Source organism: Monopterus albus, unplaced genomic scaffold (genome assembly GCF_001952655.1).
Source record: "Monopterus albus unplaced genomic scaffold, M_albus_1.0 scaffold192.1, whole genome shotgun sequence".
Classification (NCBI taxonomy): domain Eukaryota; kingdom Metazoa; phylum Chordata; class Actinopteri; order Synbranchiformes; family Synbranchidae; genus Monopterus; species Monopterus albus.
Genome location: NW_018128072.1, coordinates 1,133,031 through 1,150,696, shown reverse-complemented (window position 1 = coordinate 1,150,696; position 17,666 = coordinate 1,133,031). Strand labels below are relative to the sequence as shown.

Below are 17,666 nucleotides of genomic sequence, written 5' to 3'. Positions count from 1 at the left end.
GGTGCTGGCCCCTGTGTTAACGACCATAGAGATAATGTTCTCATTCCCAGTACATGCAGCAAAAGATAGGACATGCTCACCTGTTGACCAAAAGTATGTTTAGAAAAACAATCTGTTTTGTGGGACTTAGATGCAATACATTTATTTGTAAAATACTTTGCTCCAAAATGTGCATGCATTTTGCATGTACACATTCATTTTGGTCAGTTTGGGGTTTAATGTCTTGCTAAAGACATGTCTACAAGTGGCCAGGGAGAGCTTGGGAATCAAGCCATCAGCTTTGTCATTACTCAGCCACCCTGTACATTTTAGGCTCGCTCATGCTGACTCACCAAAGTAAATGAGTCCTCCTCTCCTCTTCCGAAAGTACAGCCCAGTGGCTCTAGGTGTAGCCACATCACCACCATGACTAATGAGGTGATGGACCAAACTGATGTTCTGATTCACCACAGCAATGTGGAGAGGAGTGACACCTGAGACAGAGGACAGACAGACAGAGTTGGTTATTTTGCTTTGCTCTAAGCAGTGATGGAGAAGTATTCACATAATACTACATTATAAAAATACTGCATTACAAGTAAAAGGCCTGGATACAAACTTTTATTTTTACTGTTTACTAAATGTACTTGCAGTATTAAAAGTAGAAATTCTCATTATACAGAATACCCCTTTCAGAGTTTCATTATTATATGATGGATTAATATGTAAATTAATCAGGTTACAGCTGGTAACCAGTCCTCATATATTGTGTTGGTTGTGCAAACAACATGCGTGCACTACATTTAGTTGTGTCCAGATTTGCTAAAGCAAAAGGCTGTGAGGAGGTCATTACTGGTAAACTGCTGCTGATATTCATATTTTGAGCTAATAAGAAATCTTGAGAGGAAGATTAATGAAAACGGTATTCATGCATTGCCATTCATGCAGTGTTCATTACATTTTAGTTATGTCCTACTTTGCTAAAGCAGGACAAAAGGCTAAAGCAAACTGCTGCTGACATGCATATTTTGAGCTAATAAGAGATCTTGAGAGGAAGATTAACAAAAACAGTACATAAACACAAGAGAGAACAAGTTAAATTTCCCTTAAATCCTTCTTTGTATCTCAGTCTTTCTCTAAAATTCTTCATTTTTTGCTATTCGTTAACCATAGATATGGACATTTTTTGCATTTGTGCATACACATGTGTAGTAAAATGTCAACTGCATGATGTGCATGTGTATTTACATATGTCAACCTTTGAAAAGCTCAGAGGTCATGGGCTCGTTGATGAGTTCAGGAGCCCCGTCCATCAGAGCCACTGCTGCCTCCACATTATCATTCATCACAGCAATATGAAGCGCTGTCTCTCCAAGAGCACCTGAGTGAGAGGATCACAACTTCATAAAGTACAACTGACACTGTACCACACTGAAATAACACAGTGAAGTTTAAATTCACAGCTCAGTCATACCTCTCTCAAAGATGTTAGTGGACGCAGAGCTTAGCAGTTTCTTTATACAGTCAACGTTGTTTGTTTTAGCCACATAGAAGAGAGGAATGTCATTTGTGCTGAAGGAAGCAAAAAGAAAATCCTAGATTAAACAGTATTTAACCAGGTTAGCTTTCCCGCTTGCATATCATTAATTCTGACATAAAACTGGTGAATGGTATTTGATAGGAGTTTCTTACAGTTTGGTGTGGAGCAGAAACGTCTCATCCAACATCTTATCCCATCGTTTCTTGTTTTGAAGGCGAAACTTCAGCTGGTGCCACCAGTGACTGAGCTGGGCTGGAAGAGATTTGGCCAGAGGCGGAGACATTGACTCCTGATGGTTGACAACAGAAGATGGAATAAATAAAAAGCTGAGGTTCTGGTTAAAGTACAGGGAGATTAAAAAAAGCACCAGTATATACAAGCTGGCCAGAATTATATCATCATTTAGACTTTGAAAGTTGATTTGGATCTATATACATATTTATTTAATATATATGTAATTTATAGATTGCAATAAAACAAAGGAACAAAAGAGAAGAAATTTAATGACATACCCTTCTCTTAGAAAATAAAAGTTTCACTGGCAATATTCTTTCACAACATTCTAAATAAGGAAACAACACCTATAAAATGTCCCTAAAGAGAAGTGAAATCCCTCTGTCATGACCACTATATATGATCCTTACATGAGGGAGGAGACATATGTATAGACTGAGAATGAAGGGGTGGAGACGGAGGAGGAGTGATCAGTTAAGACCAACGGACTGAGGCTGAAATGAGCAGGTAGATTTTTTTCATCACATGTCAGCAATCCCACAGGGAAAGTTATGCTTTACGGCTCATGTCACCGTGCCACCACAAACTCCTTTGTCACACTGATTTGAAAGGGTCAGTTTGATTCTTTCATTTTAATAGTGAAGTGACAATAGTACAGACTAATTATTTCTGTTATCACCAGGCCTATCAGCCACTCTATCTTCCACTAAGACCTGCATGGCCACTATTTAAATTCTGCACTATCATGACATTTGGTTGTATTCATTTTAAGTGAACTATATAGAAAGCCTGTTTGGAAATTGCAAGCATATATGTCGAAACCCTGGTTTGGAACTGAAATCTGATATTAAGGTGTATTATTAATGAGGCCACAGAGTTTTATTTCTTTTTTATAAATAGGCAGATTTCTCCAGGTGAAAGTGGGATTATTTGGTGGAGTAAATACGGAGATGATGTATGATTTTCGAACATGTTGCATCTTGTACACACACACTAAACTAATTTCATTCACAGTGATTTTCATGTTAAGCACCACTGATGCGTCAACAGGAATGATCACAAACATGGTAACTGCCACATTACAAAGACCATAATGATCATTTGGCGGTTGGCAACATCATATCTAATGAGGTTATGTCACTTTCCTCTGATTGTGGAAAACAACAATAATTGTACATCTGATTTTGTGAAATTGTCATTTTTCATACAAGAGATTTTAAGCAACTGACTGACATTGAATGACAGGTTTCAATCCCATATGTGTATTATTTGTAAACTGCTGAATCAGTTAACTTTTACAACATTTGTGGCCATCCTAGTTGCAGTGTGTTTGTATTTTACTGCACCATTATAGATCATGACTCATAGGCTGGTTAGCTACAGGATAAACAGGGTTTAGGCAGACTCTATAGAAGGCCCTGCTAATGGTTGCCGATGTGGGAGTCATTGAGTATTATGGAGATAATAGCTGTTTACCAGACAGAGAGCATCATCTTTAAGTAGTATCACAAAGACCAGTGGTTTCCACTTTGTTAATGTCTTTATAGAGAAACAATAACATCATAAAAACATGAGTTTGTGGTTTGTACATCTACTGTTTCTGGACATACATGCCAGTAAATCTTTCACAACACACTGTTAATACGTGTTGTTACAACGCAGCAAAATAATATTACAGACAAGACAAGTGAGTCTTATTCAGTGACCTAGAGTAACGCGATAGTTCTCAGTAATCATTAAACAAAAATATTAGGTTTATTCACTGGACTATGTTAAGGGACAGGAAGGCACTATAATAACAGGTCTTAGCTGCTTCTTAACCTCTAAACTAATATTTAAAATGTTAGTATTCCTACTGTTTTATCTCAAATTCTCTTTAAGCATTTTCATAAAATGATGTATTGTTTAGCAGAACAAAAAATGTCCATGTTTATCTAAAGGTGAAACTATCTACAAGTAGAAATATTTCAGTTTTTTTCAGTGCAAATCATCTTGTGTCATTACCTTCTCTAAAAGCTAAAGCTTTTTCACTATTATTTTCACAACCTGCTTTACTCTTGTTGTTTCAGGTTACAAACATTCATATCGCGAACACATTTTAAACAAGTTGCATTAAATGAAAGACAGGTAGAAACATTGTTACTGCACTTCAAAATAAAGTTTTTAGGACAAAATTTTATACAGAAATGTTTCTTTAAAAATAAATGTCTCTTTAACCAACACTTTATAACACTTTTTGTGAAAAAATCACTTCCACTTCATCTGAAGCAAAAATGTTCAATAATAATCCTATGGCTTTTTCCCATGATAGTTACTTTTATTACTCACAGTAAAGTACATCACAACAGAATAGCGGTATAAATACATGTGGGAATCCACATCTGCTCAGATATCTGCAGGATGTCTATTCTTCACCTGCTGCTGATCTCAGCTCTGAAACGCTGATTTGACTCAAACCTGCTTAACTGTGGTATTTAAAAACATGGATTTAGCTCTTTAACATTGTGATATTAGTATATCATTGTGATAATAGTATTTATTTTGTTACTGCAATAAAACTAAAACTGGTGTAAATGTATATTTATACTCTATATTATAGATAAGGGCAAAAATTTATATGATAGCTGAGTAAAATGACATTGCATAAATTTATGGTTTCACTGTGTTTGGAATTTTGTATAGATAATTGTGGCCTCAGAGGATTTACCTTAATCATTTTGGTGACCTTCTGACTTTTAATCTAGTTCCACCAATTACTGTAAAATGCACAATGTATGCAGTCACAAAAATACAATCAGCAACTAGACACCTGTCCTGTGATATATCTTAAGGAGCTTGCCAATTTTGTGGACTAATGCAACAGACACCACTTGATCTTAAACATAAACAAAACAAAAGAGATAATATTTGACCCAAGGGAGGTAAGAGAACATGACTCTGTGATCGCTGGGGGCAGTAAAGTCATGTGGGTATGTTTCTACAAGTACCTGGGCACGCATATTGACAGTAAACTGAACTGGAGTGTTCACAGCAACAGCCTGGCCAGTTACAAAGACTGCACATCCTCTGCAGACACAAACTATTTGGTGTGAGTGCCAAGATAATGCTGATATTCTACAGTGCTGTGTTAGGAAGCATTATCAGGTTTAGTATACTATATCACAGCTGGAGGCGGCTGTGGCTCAGGAGGTAGAGCGGGTTGTTTCCTAATCCTAAGGATTAGCAGTTTGATTCCTGGCTTGACCAGTCAACATGTCAAAGTGTCCTTGAGCAAGACACCGAACCCCCAGTTGCTGCCAGTGATAACACCAGTGTGTGAGTGCAAATGAGTGAATGACCAAATAGTGTGAAAGCGCTTTGAGTGTGCTTCAATGCATAGAAAAGCGCTATACAAGTATAAAACCATTTACCTCATGATATGGTAAAGAAACTCACTTTACATTATGAGTACAAACTGCTACCCTCTGCAAGATAATATAAACCTCATAAATGTAAAACGACAAAATGTGATCCATAAATTGTCTGTTATCAAGTGCAATATTTAAATGTGCAATAATGTGTTATCAAATTTGAAATATGTTTAATTAAATGTCTTTTGTCACACATCTAATTTATGAACAATACCTCATACACCTGGCTCTAACTTGTTTATTGTAGTAACTGCTTTTGCTTTATTATGTATTCCTGTCAACATGAACTGCCATTTTATAATTATTGTGTTATTCTATTATTCTTTATTTTCATTTTAGCATTTTACTTTTCTTAGATTAACTGTCACTTAACAGTTGTTCATTTTAACCATATGGGACCATGTATAGTATATCCTATCTATCTTATCTTATAGTATTTCTGACTAATATCAATACTTATTACAATCCTTTTAAATAATTTTTATATAGGCTATTATAAACATGGACATTGTTTCACTTGTGCATCTGGTATGGAGCTAGACGATGCACTTGTGCCCAAGATGAATTTCCCTTCAGAGACATTAAAGTTCATCTTATCTCATTATTATCTTATCTTAAGAACATGATGGTTACGTGAGCATGTTAGCATGCTGACACAGCATTTAGTTGAAAGCGCTGTTGTGCCTCAGTACATCGTCACAGAATTATAGCTATCAAGGCTATAGACACAACTTGTCCTGTCAATAAGTCAGTCAATTAAAACTATTTATAAAGCACCTTTATACAAGTTGTCATTAGTCACATTATATTTAATTATATATATATATATTTGGTACAATGCTGCTGCGTCTGTCTCTGTCCCAGATTTACCATTCCACTTACACTCATCTGTTTTCCATCAGAGTGATCAATCAGTCAGTATACCAGCCAGCTCTCTGCATTTATTTGTTGCCAGATTGTCAAACTAGCGCTACTAGTGACTCCAGCCTACTCACCAGTTCTGTCGTAGATCTGTTTATGTGTTCTTTGTTTGTTGCCAATCTAGTTCCGTCATCCACTTGGTTAGTTCCCTGCTCAGATTTCCTTGATTAACATTTATCTGGCTTTGAACTGTCTTCTGCTTCACACTCTGTCTCAGCCTGACCTCTGTCTAGTTGTGTGCTACTTATTATAAGGACTGAAACTTCTTACCTGACATGTACGTGTTTGTTCAACATGCCCTATCATATTGTTTGTGTCAATATTTACTGTACCTGAAAGGACAAAACTTGTGTGATACTTCCCAGTAATCCCATGTGCTCCAGTTAGACTATTCCCCTGTGTTCAATGTTATTTGTGTTATCTTATGTTGAGTCATTTTCCTGCTTGTGTTGTTTCGAACCAGTCTTCATTTTTGTGTTGTTACATTCTCCCAAGTTAGTTTCTGTGTTTAGTGGTGTCTTTAGATTTCATTTGGTCCTTTATTTCTAAATCCTTACAGTACAATCTGGCTAATATAGACTTAGTGTACTGCTCCTACTAAGGAGTAAATTGTGTAGCACTGAGTGTGCTAACAGTCTACTAGCTGCTCAAGTAGCTAGCTTTGGGCATCCTAGCCTCCTACCTTCCTCAAGGCTCAAAGCTTCCTAGCTCCATTTCACCTTTTGTTCCTTAGTCTGCCCGTCTGACTGTCCTTTGCACGCAGGTTACAGTTCCAGTTCCTGCCTGCCGGCGTACTCGGGTTCCTGTCCCTATCTGCCTGCACCCCTGAGCCCCAGGCCCAGCCACCCTGCATGCCCAAACTCCATCTGCAGCCAGCCACAACAGCCATAAAGCCTGAGTTCCAGCCAACTCAAGCTCCTGCCCTAGTCGGTCTTGCAGACGTGAAGATAACAATTTCTACTGTACCCTGATCTTCCTCCAGTGATACACCACCAGCAGCATGTTTGCTCTGTCAGGGAGTCACCATTCATTTTGTTGATGAAAGCTATTATTTTTTGTTTTGTAAATAAAAAAAAACAAGGTTGATACTGCTTGCTCAAAATTTAACTCTTCATCTTTGACATATTGAACATTTTTGTCTTCTAGTGTGACATATTGTCCTATGGTGCGACACATAAAAGAACTAAAAATTAGTTTTTACTTCAAAATATCTTTAAAATATCAGTTTGCAGCTGCTTTAGGCGAGTTATATTCATCACTCATCTTGAATTGATATGTTTCAACGTTTTTAAAAGGATGACATCAAAGTTTGACTCATATTTATTTAAAGTCCATCAACTTCAATAAGTCATGGGGAAAAATTGTTATTCATAGTCATAATAAATAAATAAGAACAATTAAGATATATGTTTCTGTCATGCTGTCTGTATATTATTGAAGATTTTATTTTCTTAGATTTTTATGTCACACCAAAGTGCAGTGCAGTGTAGCCTATGTGTATTTTTTCTTCACAATTGGTGTTTTACCAAAAAAAAGCCCTTTTCTTTCCTCTTTGTTTGTCAACTACCCATGTACCTGCAAGGACAAAACTTACTTGATACTTGCCAGTAATCCTGTGTTCTCCTGCCAGACTAGTTCCCTGTGTTCATTGTTTAATTATTATTTATTTATTTACAGTGTGTTATCTTATGTTGCTGAGCCAGTTTTCTTGCCTTTGTTGTTCCAAGCTAGTCTCCATTTTGGAAGCCAACAGATTCTTCTATATAACATGCTAACACAGATGTTAACTTCTTTTAGAAAGTAGCTGACGTTTACTTCTTTCATATAGCAAGCAAACAAATGTTAGCTTAAAAGAAGTTAATGTCCACAGTAGTTTGAAATATGACATAAGCTTTCTAGCTTGTGACATGAGCTGCTATGTGCAGGAGCATGCATCATTCAGGCTGTGATGAATTTTCTACAAACAATCAAATTAAACTAGTAGCTCATAGAAATTATCTTATTTTTTTGTTATGAGATAACCTGTAATATTTACATTGTAATGCATTTTAAAAATTAAAGTTAATTTTGGTTACAGTAGACAATGCCTTCACATAGCAGGACATTACGCAAAGACAGAAAAACCAAGGAAGGCAGCAAGAGGGAGCACAACTCTGCTCAGCTGGAATCAAACTGAGAGTGAGTGGCACTGACTGGTTCAGTACTCTTTGAAAGCTTCTTTTCACGATTATCTTTGTGAGTCATATTTACATACATTTCTTCAAATTAAACTGAAATATATAAATTTTAAATTGCCTGGCAGGTAAAACATAACTGTATTGATAATTATTATTATTAGGTTTTTGGTCAACAAGCAAAATTAGAATTGCTGATATTTTACACAAAAAAAGCATGAAACATAAGGGTGCATACATCAATTTGAACAAAAGCATGTATGCACACATACTTAATCATACAAAAATAAAATGAAATAAATAAAACAAAATGTTTATTGACCAAAGGTGTAGGCTGAAGCTAAAGCTTATTATGCCTACTCTTACTCCACACAAGCAGCACTAATGGACATACATTTAATATAAAAAATATTGAGTATTCTGAATATATATTCAGAAGAACATGCATTATGATTATTATTATTATTTTCCTTATTATTATCATTATTGAGTATATCTTTTTATTACCATTATTTTATAAAGTATTTTAAACTGTGGTAATGAAGTAGCCATTTTTATTTCATCAGGAAAACTATTCCACAACTGAACACCTTTATTAGATGGGCAGTTACTACTTAATTTAGCTCTACAATATGGTTTGTTAAACATATATGTCCCTCTAAGGTCATAATTACTTTCCCTTATGCTGAACATAGCTTGCAAAGACTGAGGGAGGGTTTGTTGTTTTGCCTTAAAAATAAGTTTAGCAGTACACAAATCTACCAAGTCATAGAATTTTAATGTTTTCAACTGAATAAACAAAGGATTTGTTGGGGTATTATAAGGAGAATGTATAATTAATCTGATGACCTTTTTTGTAGTAAAAAGACTGGAGTAGTTCTATTAGGTTAGGATACATAACACCTAGTGAAATATGAAGCAAAGGTTGTTGTTTTTTTAAATAAAATGATATTTATTTTACAATGATGGAATAGTGGTAAACACTCAAGTAGACACTCACATACATACTGCCCCCCCTCATGTTTCAGACAACAGGTACATACTTACAACATGTTGTGCCTTCTTTCTTCAAGTGTAAATCAAGTGTATCAGATTTTCTTCCATCTTTCCCATTTCACACATTCAAAATGCTTTAGTGACAGTGTCAGTATTTTTACTCCAGCAAACAACTAAAAGATGTGAAGTGTGAAACATCCACATAAAGGTGGGTGCTGTTCCATTCTGTCTTCATCACAGATGAATGTTTGTGTTTTCAGTGTTTTGCAGTTTTACAATTTATGAGCTCTGCTGTCACTGACAGGCGTGACACACAAACGGGGCTGTTCTCACATCCTAGATGTGTCTTTCAAACTGGGAAAATGCAGCTTTGAAATAAGTTTTCTCTTAAGTTTTTGTTTTCCTAGTTTCATGGCAGTGATTCATTATCTAACCTCAGGGCTTATGATACTGCCTTTGAACTTCTGGGTTTATTAACATTTTGCTGAAAAACTGGACAAAATATACATTTATTTGAAAGCTAATAGCAATACCATAAATGTCTAGGTAGTAAACCGTTTACTTTTTAACGTTTAAGAGTTTTTAGCATTTGCATTTTAAACAGAGAGGAAGTGATAGGATCTGAAAAAAGAAGTCAAAATATATTAGAAAATGCTTTGATTGTCTGCACGCAATTCTTTGTGAGGGGAAAGCTGAATATGTATTTTATTTAACAAAACATATTTGTATAGTTTCGTTGTACTCACTGAGGGTGAAGAAACCAAGAGGTCTGGGGGCGGGGAGGGCCAGAAGTGGAAGAGAAGGTGAGAGGTAACGTGAGAGAGATGAGTGAGGAGAGAAGAAGGCAGTCAACAGTAAAGTGAAATCTAGTACCCAAAAAATGTAAAAAACATTGAGAAATCTTTGAAGTCCCTCTCCTCAGTATCTCCCTAACTTCACTTTTACCTGGACTGCAGCTCCCATAGTGCACTGAGTCACTGGCAGATCCTCTTTTTTCATCCCTTCTCATTGTTGTGGTGGGTTTATCAGTACGCACAATGGCACCTTAAGTTGATACAATTTTTTCTTTTTGCTTTAAATGTGCTCCATGACATAAAAGTGTTGCAGAAACCAGATGCAACAAGCAGAGGAATGTGAAAACCATAAAAATTCATGGCACAGGTTGTACTGTAGGTGGATTTCACACTTCCACCTGCCCTTTCGTCAGATAGGCCCTGAGCTGCTGGGCCGCGCTGACAATCTTCCTCTGGTGTCCAAGCAGGTTCACCCCGAGATTTTGGACATCGCTGAAGGACAGAGCAGATGAACTTTAGTTCAACAATTCAGCTTGTTACTGTATGTATTCTAACTATTGTTTACATGACAATACTGGTGGTTTTGCATGATTTGAAAGTTACAGTAGTAACCATGCATACTCACTCCATGGTGAGCCTGCTGACTCTGTCTAATGTGTCCAGGTGTGCTCCATCAAACTCATCCTGATATCTCTCCATCCTCAGCGCCTTTAGCCAATCGCTGACTGTTGACACTGACGTTAAGTCTGTGGGGGTAGGGCTGAGGAGCGGCAGAGAGCAGCTTCTATAAAGGTGGAAATGCCAAAAATAAGAGCACCTGCTGTGCCTTTGTTTTGTTGATGTGTTTGTCAGAAGCTGACTCTCACCGAGTTGGCTCCATTTTGAGGGATGCAGGGTTCCTGATGAGTCGATCCAAAGAGGACAGGAGTGAGTCGAAGGCTGGCCGTGCCCCTCGATCAGCCTGCCAGCACTGAAGCATCAGAGAGTGGAGGGCAGGGGGGCAGTTGTGGGGGGCAGGGAGACGATACTGGTCTGCTACTGCTTTAATTACCTGCAGAGAGAAAGTGAGAGAGACACTTGAGACACACAGTAAGCAGCGCAGATGGTGTGAGGAGTCTTGTGCAACTGCTTTATATAAAAGGTCACTGACCGCTGAGGGTCTGCAAGTGTGACTAAGAGAATATTATGTAAATCCAAGCTGCCTGGCATTTTGTTGCCATTTAAATGTGTCTGCTAAATAAAGAAGAGGAGCACAGTGATAAAGTACATTTATTCAAGTAGTTGTCTGTGCTTTTCTAATGGTTGGTACTTTCCTTTAGCTAGACATTACACTTTTATTCCACCAGCTTTCAAATAATGTACTGCATTTTACACTGTACACCACCACTATTTGCTTTGCAAAATAAAGTTTTACTTGTAAACAATGAACTCCTAACATTTTATTTTTTCAGGTAATATCTTACTGAGATTCCATATTTCATTTTCAAGAGAGACCTGGGCAAGACAGAAGCCAGAGGTGGAAAGTAACCAAGTACATTTGAGTATTTTCATTTTCTGCTACTTTATACTTCGACTTCACTACATTTTACAGACAAATGTCATGCATTTTACTCAATACATTTATTTGAAAGCTTTAGTTACTAGTTACTTTTCAGACTGAGATTAAACAAAATACAGTAGAATCAGACTTTACTGATCCTTGATCCTTTACTGAACCTTTGCCAGCTGCAACATTAAATGTGATGTATGCAATAATACATTGATAATTTTAGTCCAATAATATGATATACATTAATATAAATTGTGCCTTTCTGCTTATAGTACTTTAAGCATATTTAAGCTAATATATTTGTACTTTTACTTAAATAACAATTTGTATGCAGGACTTTTCCTTGTAAGAGAGTATTTTTACACTGTGGTATTGCTACTAGCCCTGTGATAGACTGGCAACCTGTCCAGGGTGTATCCCACCGCTCGTCCAGTGTCAGCTCCTCAGGATAAGGAGTATAGATAATGGATGGATGGCACTGCTACAATCTGAGTACTTCTTCCACCACTGACAGCAGCAACAATGACAAGTTACAAACCATAAACCACTTTCACGCAATCACATAAATCACTTGAACATGTCTAATTAAAAAGGCACCGATAAAATAACTTAAAGACAATAACACTTTCTGAAGTGTGTCTCCTGCTCAGACTGTATTCTGCTTCATACTCACTTCTTGATTGCTCATATCCCAGTAGGGACGCTCTCCATATGACATCACTTCCCACATCAGTATGCCAAAGCTCCAGACATCACTAGCTGAGCTGAACTTGCGATGCTGAAAAGTTTCTGGTGCCGTCCACCTCACAGGAATCTTAGTGCCCTGATGGAGGACCAATACAGACATTGAAGAAATACTGTACACTACAGTAGAAGTTGAATTACACATCAAGAACATTTAAAAAGCCACTGAGACTCATTATCCCTGTAGATACCAGTGAGGCAGTATATGTAGGTATGTTGTGGTCCAGGCCCCTCATGAGTCGGGACAGGCCAAAGTCAGACACCTTGCAGACCAGGTTGGAGTTGACCAGCACATTTCTGGCCGCCAAGTCCCGGTGGACAAAGTTTCTCTCAGAGAGGTAACACATCCCTGCACCAACTCCCCGGAGCATCCCAACAAGCTGGAGGATGCTGAACTGGCCCTTGTTCTCCTGAAATTACAGAGTTACAGGTAACAGGACAGAGGGAGGGCACAGGGAAATAAGACAGGAGAGGAAGAAATGGCTAAGATGTAACAAAATGTGTGTAGTCAGTAGCAATAAGGCACAGTACATGAGTGTGGTATTATTTTGCTACCCTGAGGAATGTGTCCAGGGGCCCATTCTCCATGAACTCAGTGATGATCCTCGCTGGGAGACTGCGAGTGACCACACCTTCCAGCTTCAGCACGTTGGGGTGATCAAACTGTCCCATGACCCCTGCTTCACTGAGGAACATCGCTCTCTCTCTGTCAGATGCCCCCCATCGTAGAGTCTTCACCACTACCAGCACCTCCCTGCGACCCAGTGGCCGATAACGGCCCCGAGAAACTTCGCCAAACTGGGCTGGAGTGAAGAGGAGGTGGAGCAGATTATACTGTGTTGACGGTTTTTACATAACTACAGTTAGACTGGAAAAAAAAGAGTACCAGGCCTACCTGCACCGATCACCTCCTCTATCTTGAGGTGAGTGGGGTCTATCTCACGGGCAAACTCTTTGACCGCCTCGCTGGGGTCCTCATAAGTAGATGGGTCCACATAATACTTGATTCCACCTGGAATTAACAAAGGTTTAAAATGTTTATTCCTTTGTATCTGACATGTAAACTCATATTTATTATCATGACACTAAGTTAGGGTGCTCTTTTACTGCACAGCAGAAAAACCTTGTTCTACACAGTCTACACTTCCTGGCTACTTTATTAGGTACACCTGTGCAACTGTGTGCAGTTCAGTGCAACACTTCCGTCTTAACATCTGTGTTTATGAAGCTCAACATTTTTCAGTTTTTGGTTAAATTGTCATAAATGTATAAATTCAATTATATATTTATTACTGAGGTCATAGTTAAAGGTGGTGTTAGGCTGGTGTTAAGGTTTCAGCTACATACATGAGGGGGTCAGAATATTAGGAACACCTCTGAATGTAATGTAGTACAGTACAACACCACTTTTACCTCAATAATAAAGAAATTATTGAATTTATACATACAAATAAATATTACTTTGTTAGTCACAGAGCTTCATTATATGTGTGCATCCATATCATTCACAATGTTGTTGTAATAGGTGGCCCTTTTGCAAAAAGTAAAAACATCCCTTTAGTTTAAATTAAATTCAGTAAAATTATTTATTTGAAATTAAATATACCCATTTAGATTAAATATACCCATGCTCACCTCGGTTACTAATGTATCTTTGGAGCCTGTCACTGTACGGACTCTCCCTTCTCTTACTGTCATGTAAAAACAAACAAATAGGTGAATGTGGACATGATTAAAAAAAATCAAAATCACATGTATGGCCTTGGGTATAGATTAATCACCTACCTCCGAAATACAACCACAACCACAATTGCTGTCACAACAAGGAGAAATGCCGCCCCACCCATCACCGACCCCACCAGCAGAGGAAGTCCATTCTGGATCTGCTGTGAATGTTCCTCTGTGGGAGAGAAAATGAGAAACTGATTACAGACACTGCAGTTAGTAATATAGATTTTCATGTATGTACATTCTAAATTGAGATATGTTATATTCATTTACAGTAGTATTTGACTGAATATTGCAGCTACAGAATGTAGAATAGACCACAGTTTGAAATTGTGTTTAACTTCGAACCTCTTCCCCTGTAGGTTCTCTGAGGGTACCAAAAAACAGTATTGATACTGAGTAGCTACTGATATTGATATATTGCACTGATAATAGTATTCTAATGAAACAAATTTGACTGACATGGAGTGAACGGAACTCAGGAAACTTTGTTATTTAAAAAAAATGGTCAAATCACTTCCAAGAGCATTTTTGGAAAAAAGAAAGAGTTGGTTTGTGGTTTTGTACCAGGGTGGGTCACAAACCAAACACAGTCATCTTTCAAAGAGCTACTTTTGTGTTTCCTTCAACACAATCTCACTTTTATCTGGGACAAATTTAAGTCAACTTCTATTTAAATATACAGTACTTTAATACTCTTTCCTACAGTTTTTTTCTGTCATATTCCTAAGGCCATTAGTTTTAACCACAAATTAATTCAAGACTCATTATACACTTAGTACTGATCACACTATTCTGTTATTTACTGTATGTGTCTTACTCTCATTAAGGATCTTTTTCTTTATATTATTAAGGGCTACTTATACCATATAGACGATAAATTACACCATTTCAGTTGTGTGTTAATTACAGTAATGCACTTTGAGATGGATTTCACTGGTATTAAATAGGCGTTGTACCCAGAGGCAGTGTGGTGAAGTAGATGGTGTGGCTGTAGGGTCCGTAGCCTCGTTCATTTCGAGCTCTGATCTGGAAGGCGTAGATGGAGCCAGGAATCAGAGAGTGGACGGTCACTGTGTTGGTCTCGCTGTACACGCTCACTGCACTGTCCACATCTGAACCCTGGGGGACACCGAGAAAGGACGTCTTGGTGAAACATGTCATGTGTCACTGTGGGATGTGTGTGCATATATGCGTTTGTTCACTAAGTGTACCTTGTCATAATATCTGAGCTGGTACTCCAGTATGTCTCCATTGGGTCTGTCCGGCTGAGGCCACGAGAGAGTGATGGAGTCTGGGGCACGGCGCAGCTGATGCATCATAGGAACTGTGCTGGGAACTGTGGGAGACAATGTCTGAGCCAGACTGAAAATTCCCTTGAGAGTGACCAACTAACCTGCCACTACAGCACTCCTCAGCCTACAACTGAGAATGAGTATAGGTGTGTTGAAGTAACAGTGACCACATGGGGGCAGCGTTACAGAGATGGTGGAGGAGATTTAGTACAGCATGAAAGTGGAATGGAGTGGGAGTCCTCTTGGAGAACCAAGCAGGATCTAGTTATTGTGTTGGTCAGCTACATCTATAAAAGGGAATGAGCTGGCATTCCATTAATTTAATCAATGATCTCTGAGAGCACAGAAAAAGGTTTTAGATGATTAGTTTCATTGAAAATTCTGATAAATCTTGATTGGTTTCTTGGAAAATTGTATAATGGTATAGTTTGTCTGAACAGTGCTGTAATCTCCTCTACCCACTTGTCTACTTTAATCTTTGTTTGTCTTTTTCTCTTCCCATATCTCATTTTTGTCTCTTTCTTCCTTCACAGTGACTGTAAATGAGATGTGACAGGATATTGTAACCTCAACAGAGAGGAAGAAAGAGGGTAGAGAAAAACCCAAATACACCCAAAGGATGCTCACAGCATCTACACAAACATCATCATCACAGCATCTCTTCCTCTTTCATCTCATCTTTTTCCACCCTATCTGTCCCGTGCTCACCTGACTGGCTTGTAGTGAAATTGATGCTTGTGTATCGAGCTGAAAAAGGACTCAAAGCTGACACCTCATTCATGGCTTGCACCTGTCAGTAAGAACAAAGCATAAATGTTACACACAAAGCTTTTTCCTGTTCACTTTTATGATGTGCTTCAGTGTTGGAAAAACAAAGTCTGACATGTGCAGCTGTGTCGGCCAGTCAACAGCCACCAGTCAATGGGAAAGCTTGATTTAGTCGAGTTAAGTAAAGATAAAAAATAAATGTTAGTTGTATTTGCTGATGTGGAGCTTATAGAACAATACAGCACAGGAGACATTTTTAAAACAACCTCCAATTGGCCCCAGTGATTCACTCCAAACATTCACAAGTTGTCCGGAATAGTAAGTATGGTCGAAACAATTAACTCTCAAATACATTTTAGACTTACTACATAGTGAAAGCTGAAGGTGTTTTTTCCACTACCTGTATGAGATATGTGACTCTGGTCAGCAGATTGTTGAGGGTGACCTTGGTTTGTTTTAGGTTTGTCTGGGAGGGGCTGAAGGTGACGCCCTCCCCACACCAGGAACATGACGCCGGGTTAGTAAAGGTGGCTGAGGGGCAGATGCGACACACCACCCCATACCACACCTCACTGCGGCCTCCCATGTCCACTGGAGCGCGCCACCTTAAGGAAACCCCGCCATCGCTGCTGTCATACTCCCAGGTCAGGGAAACAGGAGCAGAGGGAGGAGCTGTGGAGAAAACAGAGGCATTGAATGGGAGGGGTTTGACATACAGTACATAATGTAAGTAATTGTCTCGCCAGGCCAGGTATGCAAAGTCCTGGGAAGGATCAACCCCTGCAAAGCAGACAACATCCCTGGGAGGGCTCTGAGGGCATGTGCTAGCGAGCTAGCTGATGTTCTCACCGCCATCTTCAACCTCTCCCTCAGCCAGAGCATCGTTCCCACCTGCTTTAAGACCACAACCATCGTCCCCCTTCCCAAGAAGAGCCCGGTCACCTGCCTGAACGACTACAGGCCAGTGGCACTCACCCCAATTAATATGAAGTGTTTTGAGAGAGTGGTGCTGGCCTGCATTCAGAGCAGTATACCGGACACCCTGGATCTCCTGCAGTATGCCTACCAGCCCAACAGGGCTAACTCAGATGCCATCGCAGCTGCCCTCCACTATTCCCTCTCTCACCTGGAAAATGGAGACTCCTACATCAGGATACTCTTCATTGACTACAGCTCCGCCTTCAGCACAGTTGTCCCCCGCAAACTCACCCACAAACTGTCCACACTGGTTCTGCACCCCACCCTCTGTGGCTGGCTCCTGGACTTTCTGACTGGCAGGCCCCAGACTGTCAGGATTGGCAATAGGACTTCAGCCAGCATCATCACGAACACTGGCACTCCACAAGGATGTGTCCTCAGTCCCATCCTCTACACCCTGTTTACCCACGACTGTGTCACCTCCCACAAAGACAACATCATCCTAAAGTTTGCGGACAACACCACAGTGATTGGTCACATCACTGGCGGGGACGAAGCAGCCTACAGGAGGGAGGTGGCCGGTCTGGGGTCATGGTGCAAGGACAATAATCTCAGC

General features: G+C 39.0%; 2 protein-coding genes across 4 annotated transcripts in view; both read right to left on the bottom strand.

The window, feature by feature from the left end:
- The window catches only part of LOC109970196 (transient receptor potential cation channel subfamily V member 6-like), a 15,214-nt gene extending 4,951 nt beyond the window's left edge, over nt 1-10,263 (bottom strand). The window contains exons 1-7 of the mRNA XM_020617592.1: nt 10,200-10,263; nt 10,001-10,120; nt 1,672-1,771; nt 1,454-1,551; nt 1,238-1,360; nt 333-473; nt 6-80 (exon numbers count right to left, since the gene is read on the bottom strand). Of these exons, the coding sequence (XP_020473248.1) occupies nt 6-80; nt 333-473; nt 1,238-1,360; nt 1,454-1,551; nt 1,672-1,771; nt 10,001-10,120; nt 10,200-10,263 (721 nt within the window). The remainder of the gene's footprint in view (nt 1-5; nt 81-332; nt 474-1,237; nt 1,361-1,453; nt 1,552-1,671; nt 1,772-10,000; nt 10,121-10,199) is intronic.
- The window catches only part of ephb6 (eph receptor B6), a 34,546-nt gene continuing 26,106 nt past the window's right edge, over nt 9,227-17,666 (bottom strand). Inside the window, exons 7-20 of one of the 3 annotated variants that reach the window (XR_002276381.1) lie at nt 16,533-16,804; nt 16,073-16,154; nt 15,284-15,408; nt 15,029-15,191; nt 14,127-14,241; nt 13,977-14,032; nt 13,237-13,353; nt 12,897-13,144; nt 12,533-12,751; nt 12,271-12,420; nt 10,915-11,099; nt 10,674-10,832; nt 10,200-10,540; nt 9,227-10,023 (exon numbers count right to left, since the gene is read on the bottom strand). Coding sequence is in view for 2 of the 3 variants with exons in the window: in XM_020617609.1 (XP_020473265.1) it covers nt 10,435-10,540; nt 10,674-10,832; nt 10,915-11,099; nt 12,271-12,420; nt 12,533-12,751; nt 12,897-13,144; nt 13,237-13,353; nt 13,977-14,032; nt 14,127-14,241; nt 15,029-15,191; nt 15,284-15,408; nt 16,073-16,154; nt 16,533-16,804 (1,997 nt within the window). In the remaining variant the exon portion in view is untranslated. Of the gene's footprint in view, nt 10,541-10,673; nt 10,833-10,914; nt 11,100-12,270; nt 12,421-12,532; nt 12,752-12,896; nt 13,145-13,236; nt 13,354-13,976; nt 14,033-14,126; nt 14,242-15,028; nt 15,192-15,283; nt 15,409-16,072; nt 16,155-16,532; nt 16,805-17,666 lie in introns of all 3 variants that reach the window. The other 2 variants (XM_020617609.1, XM_020617611.1) reach the window with 2 other exon arrangements.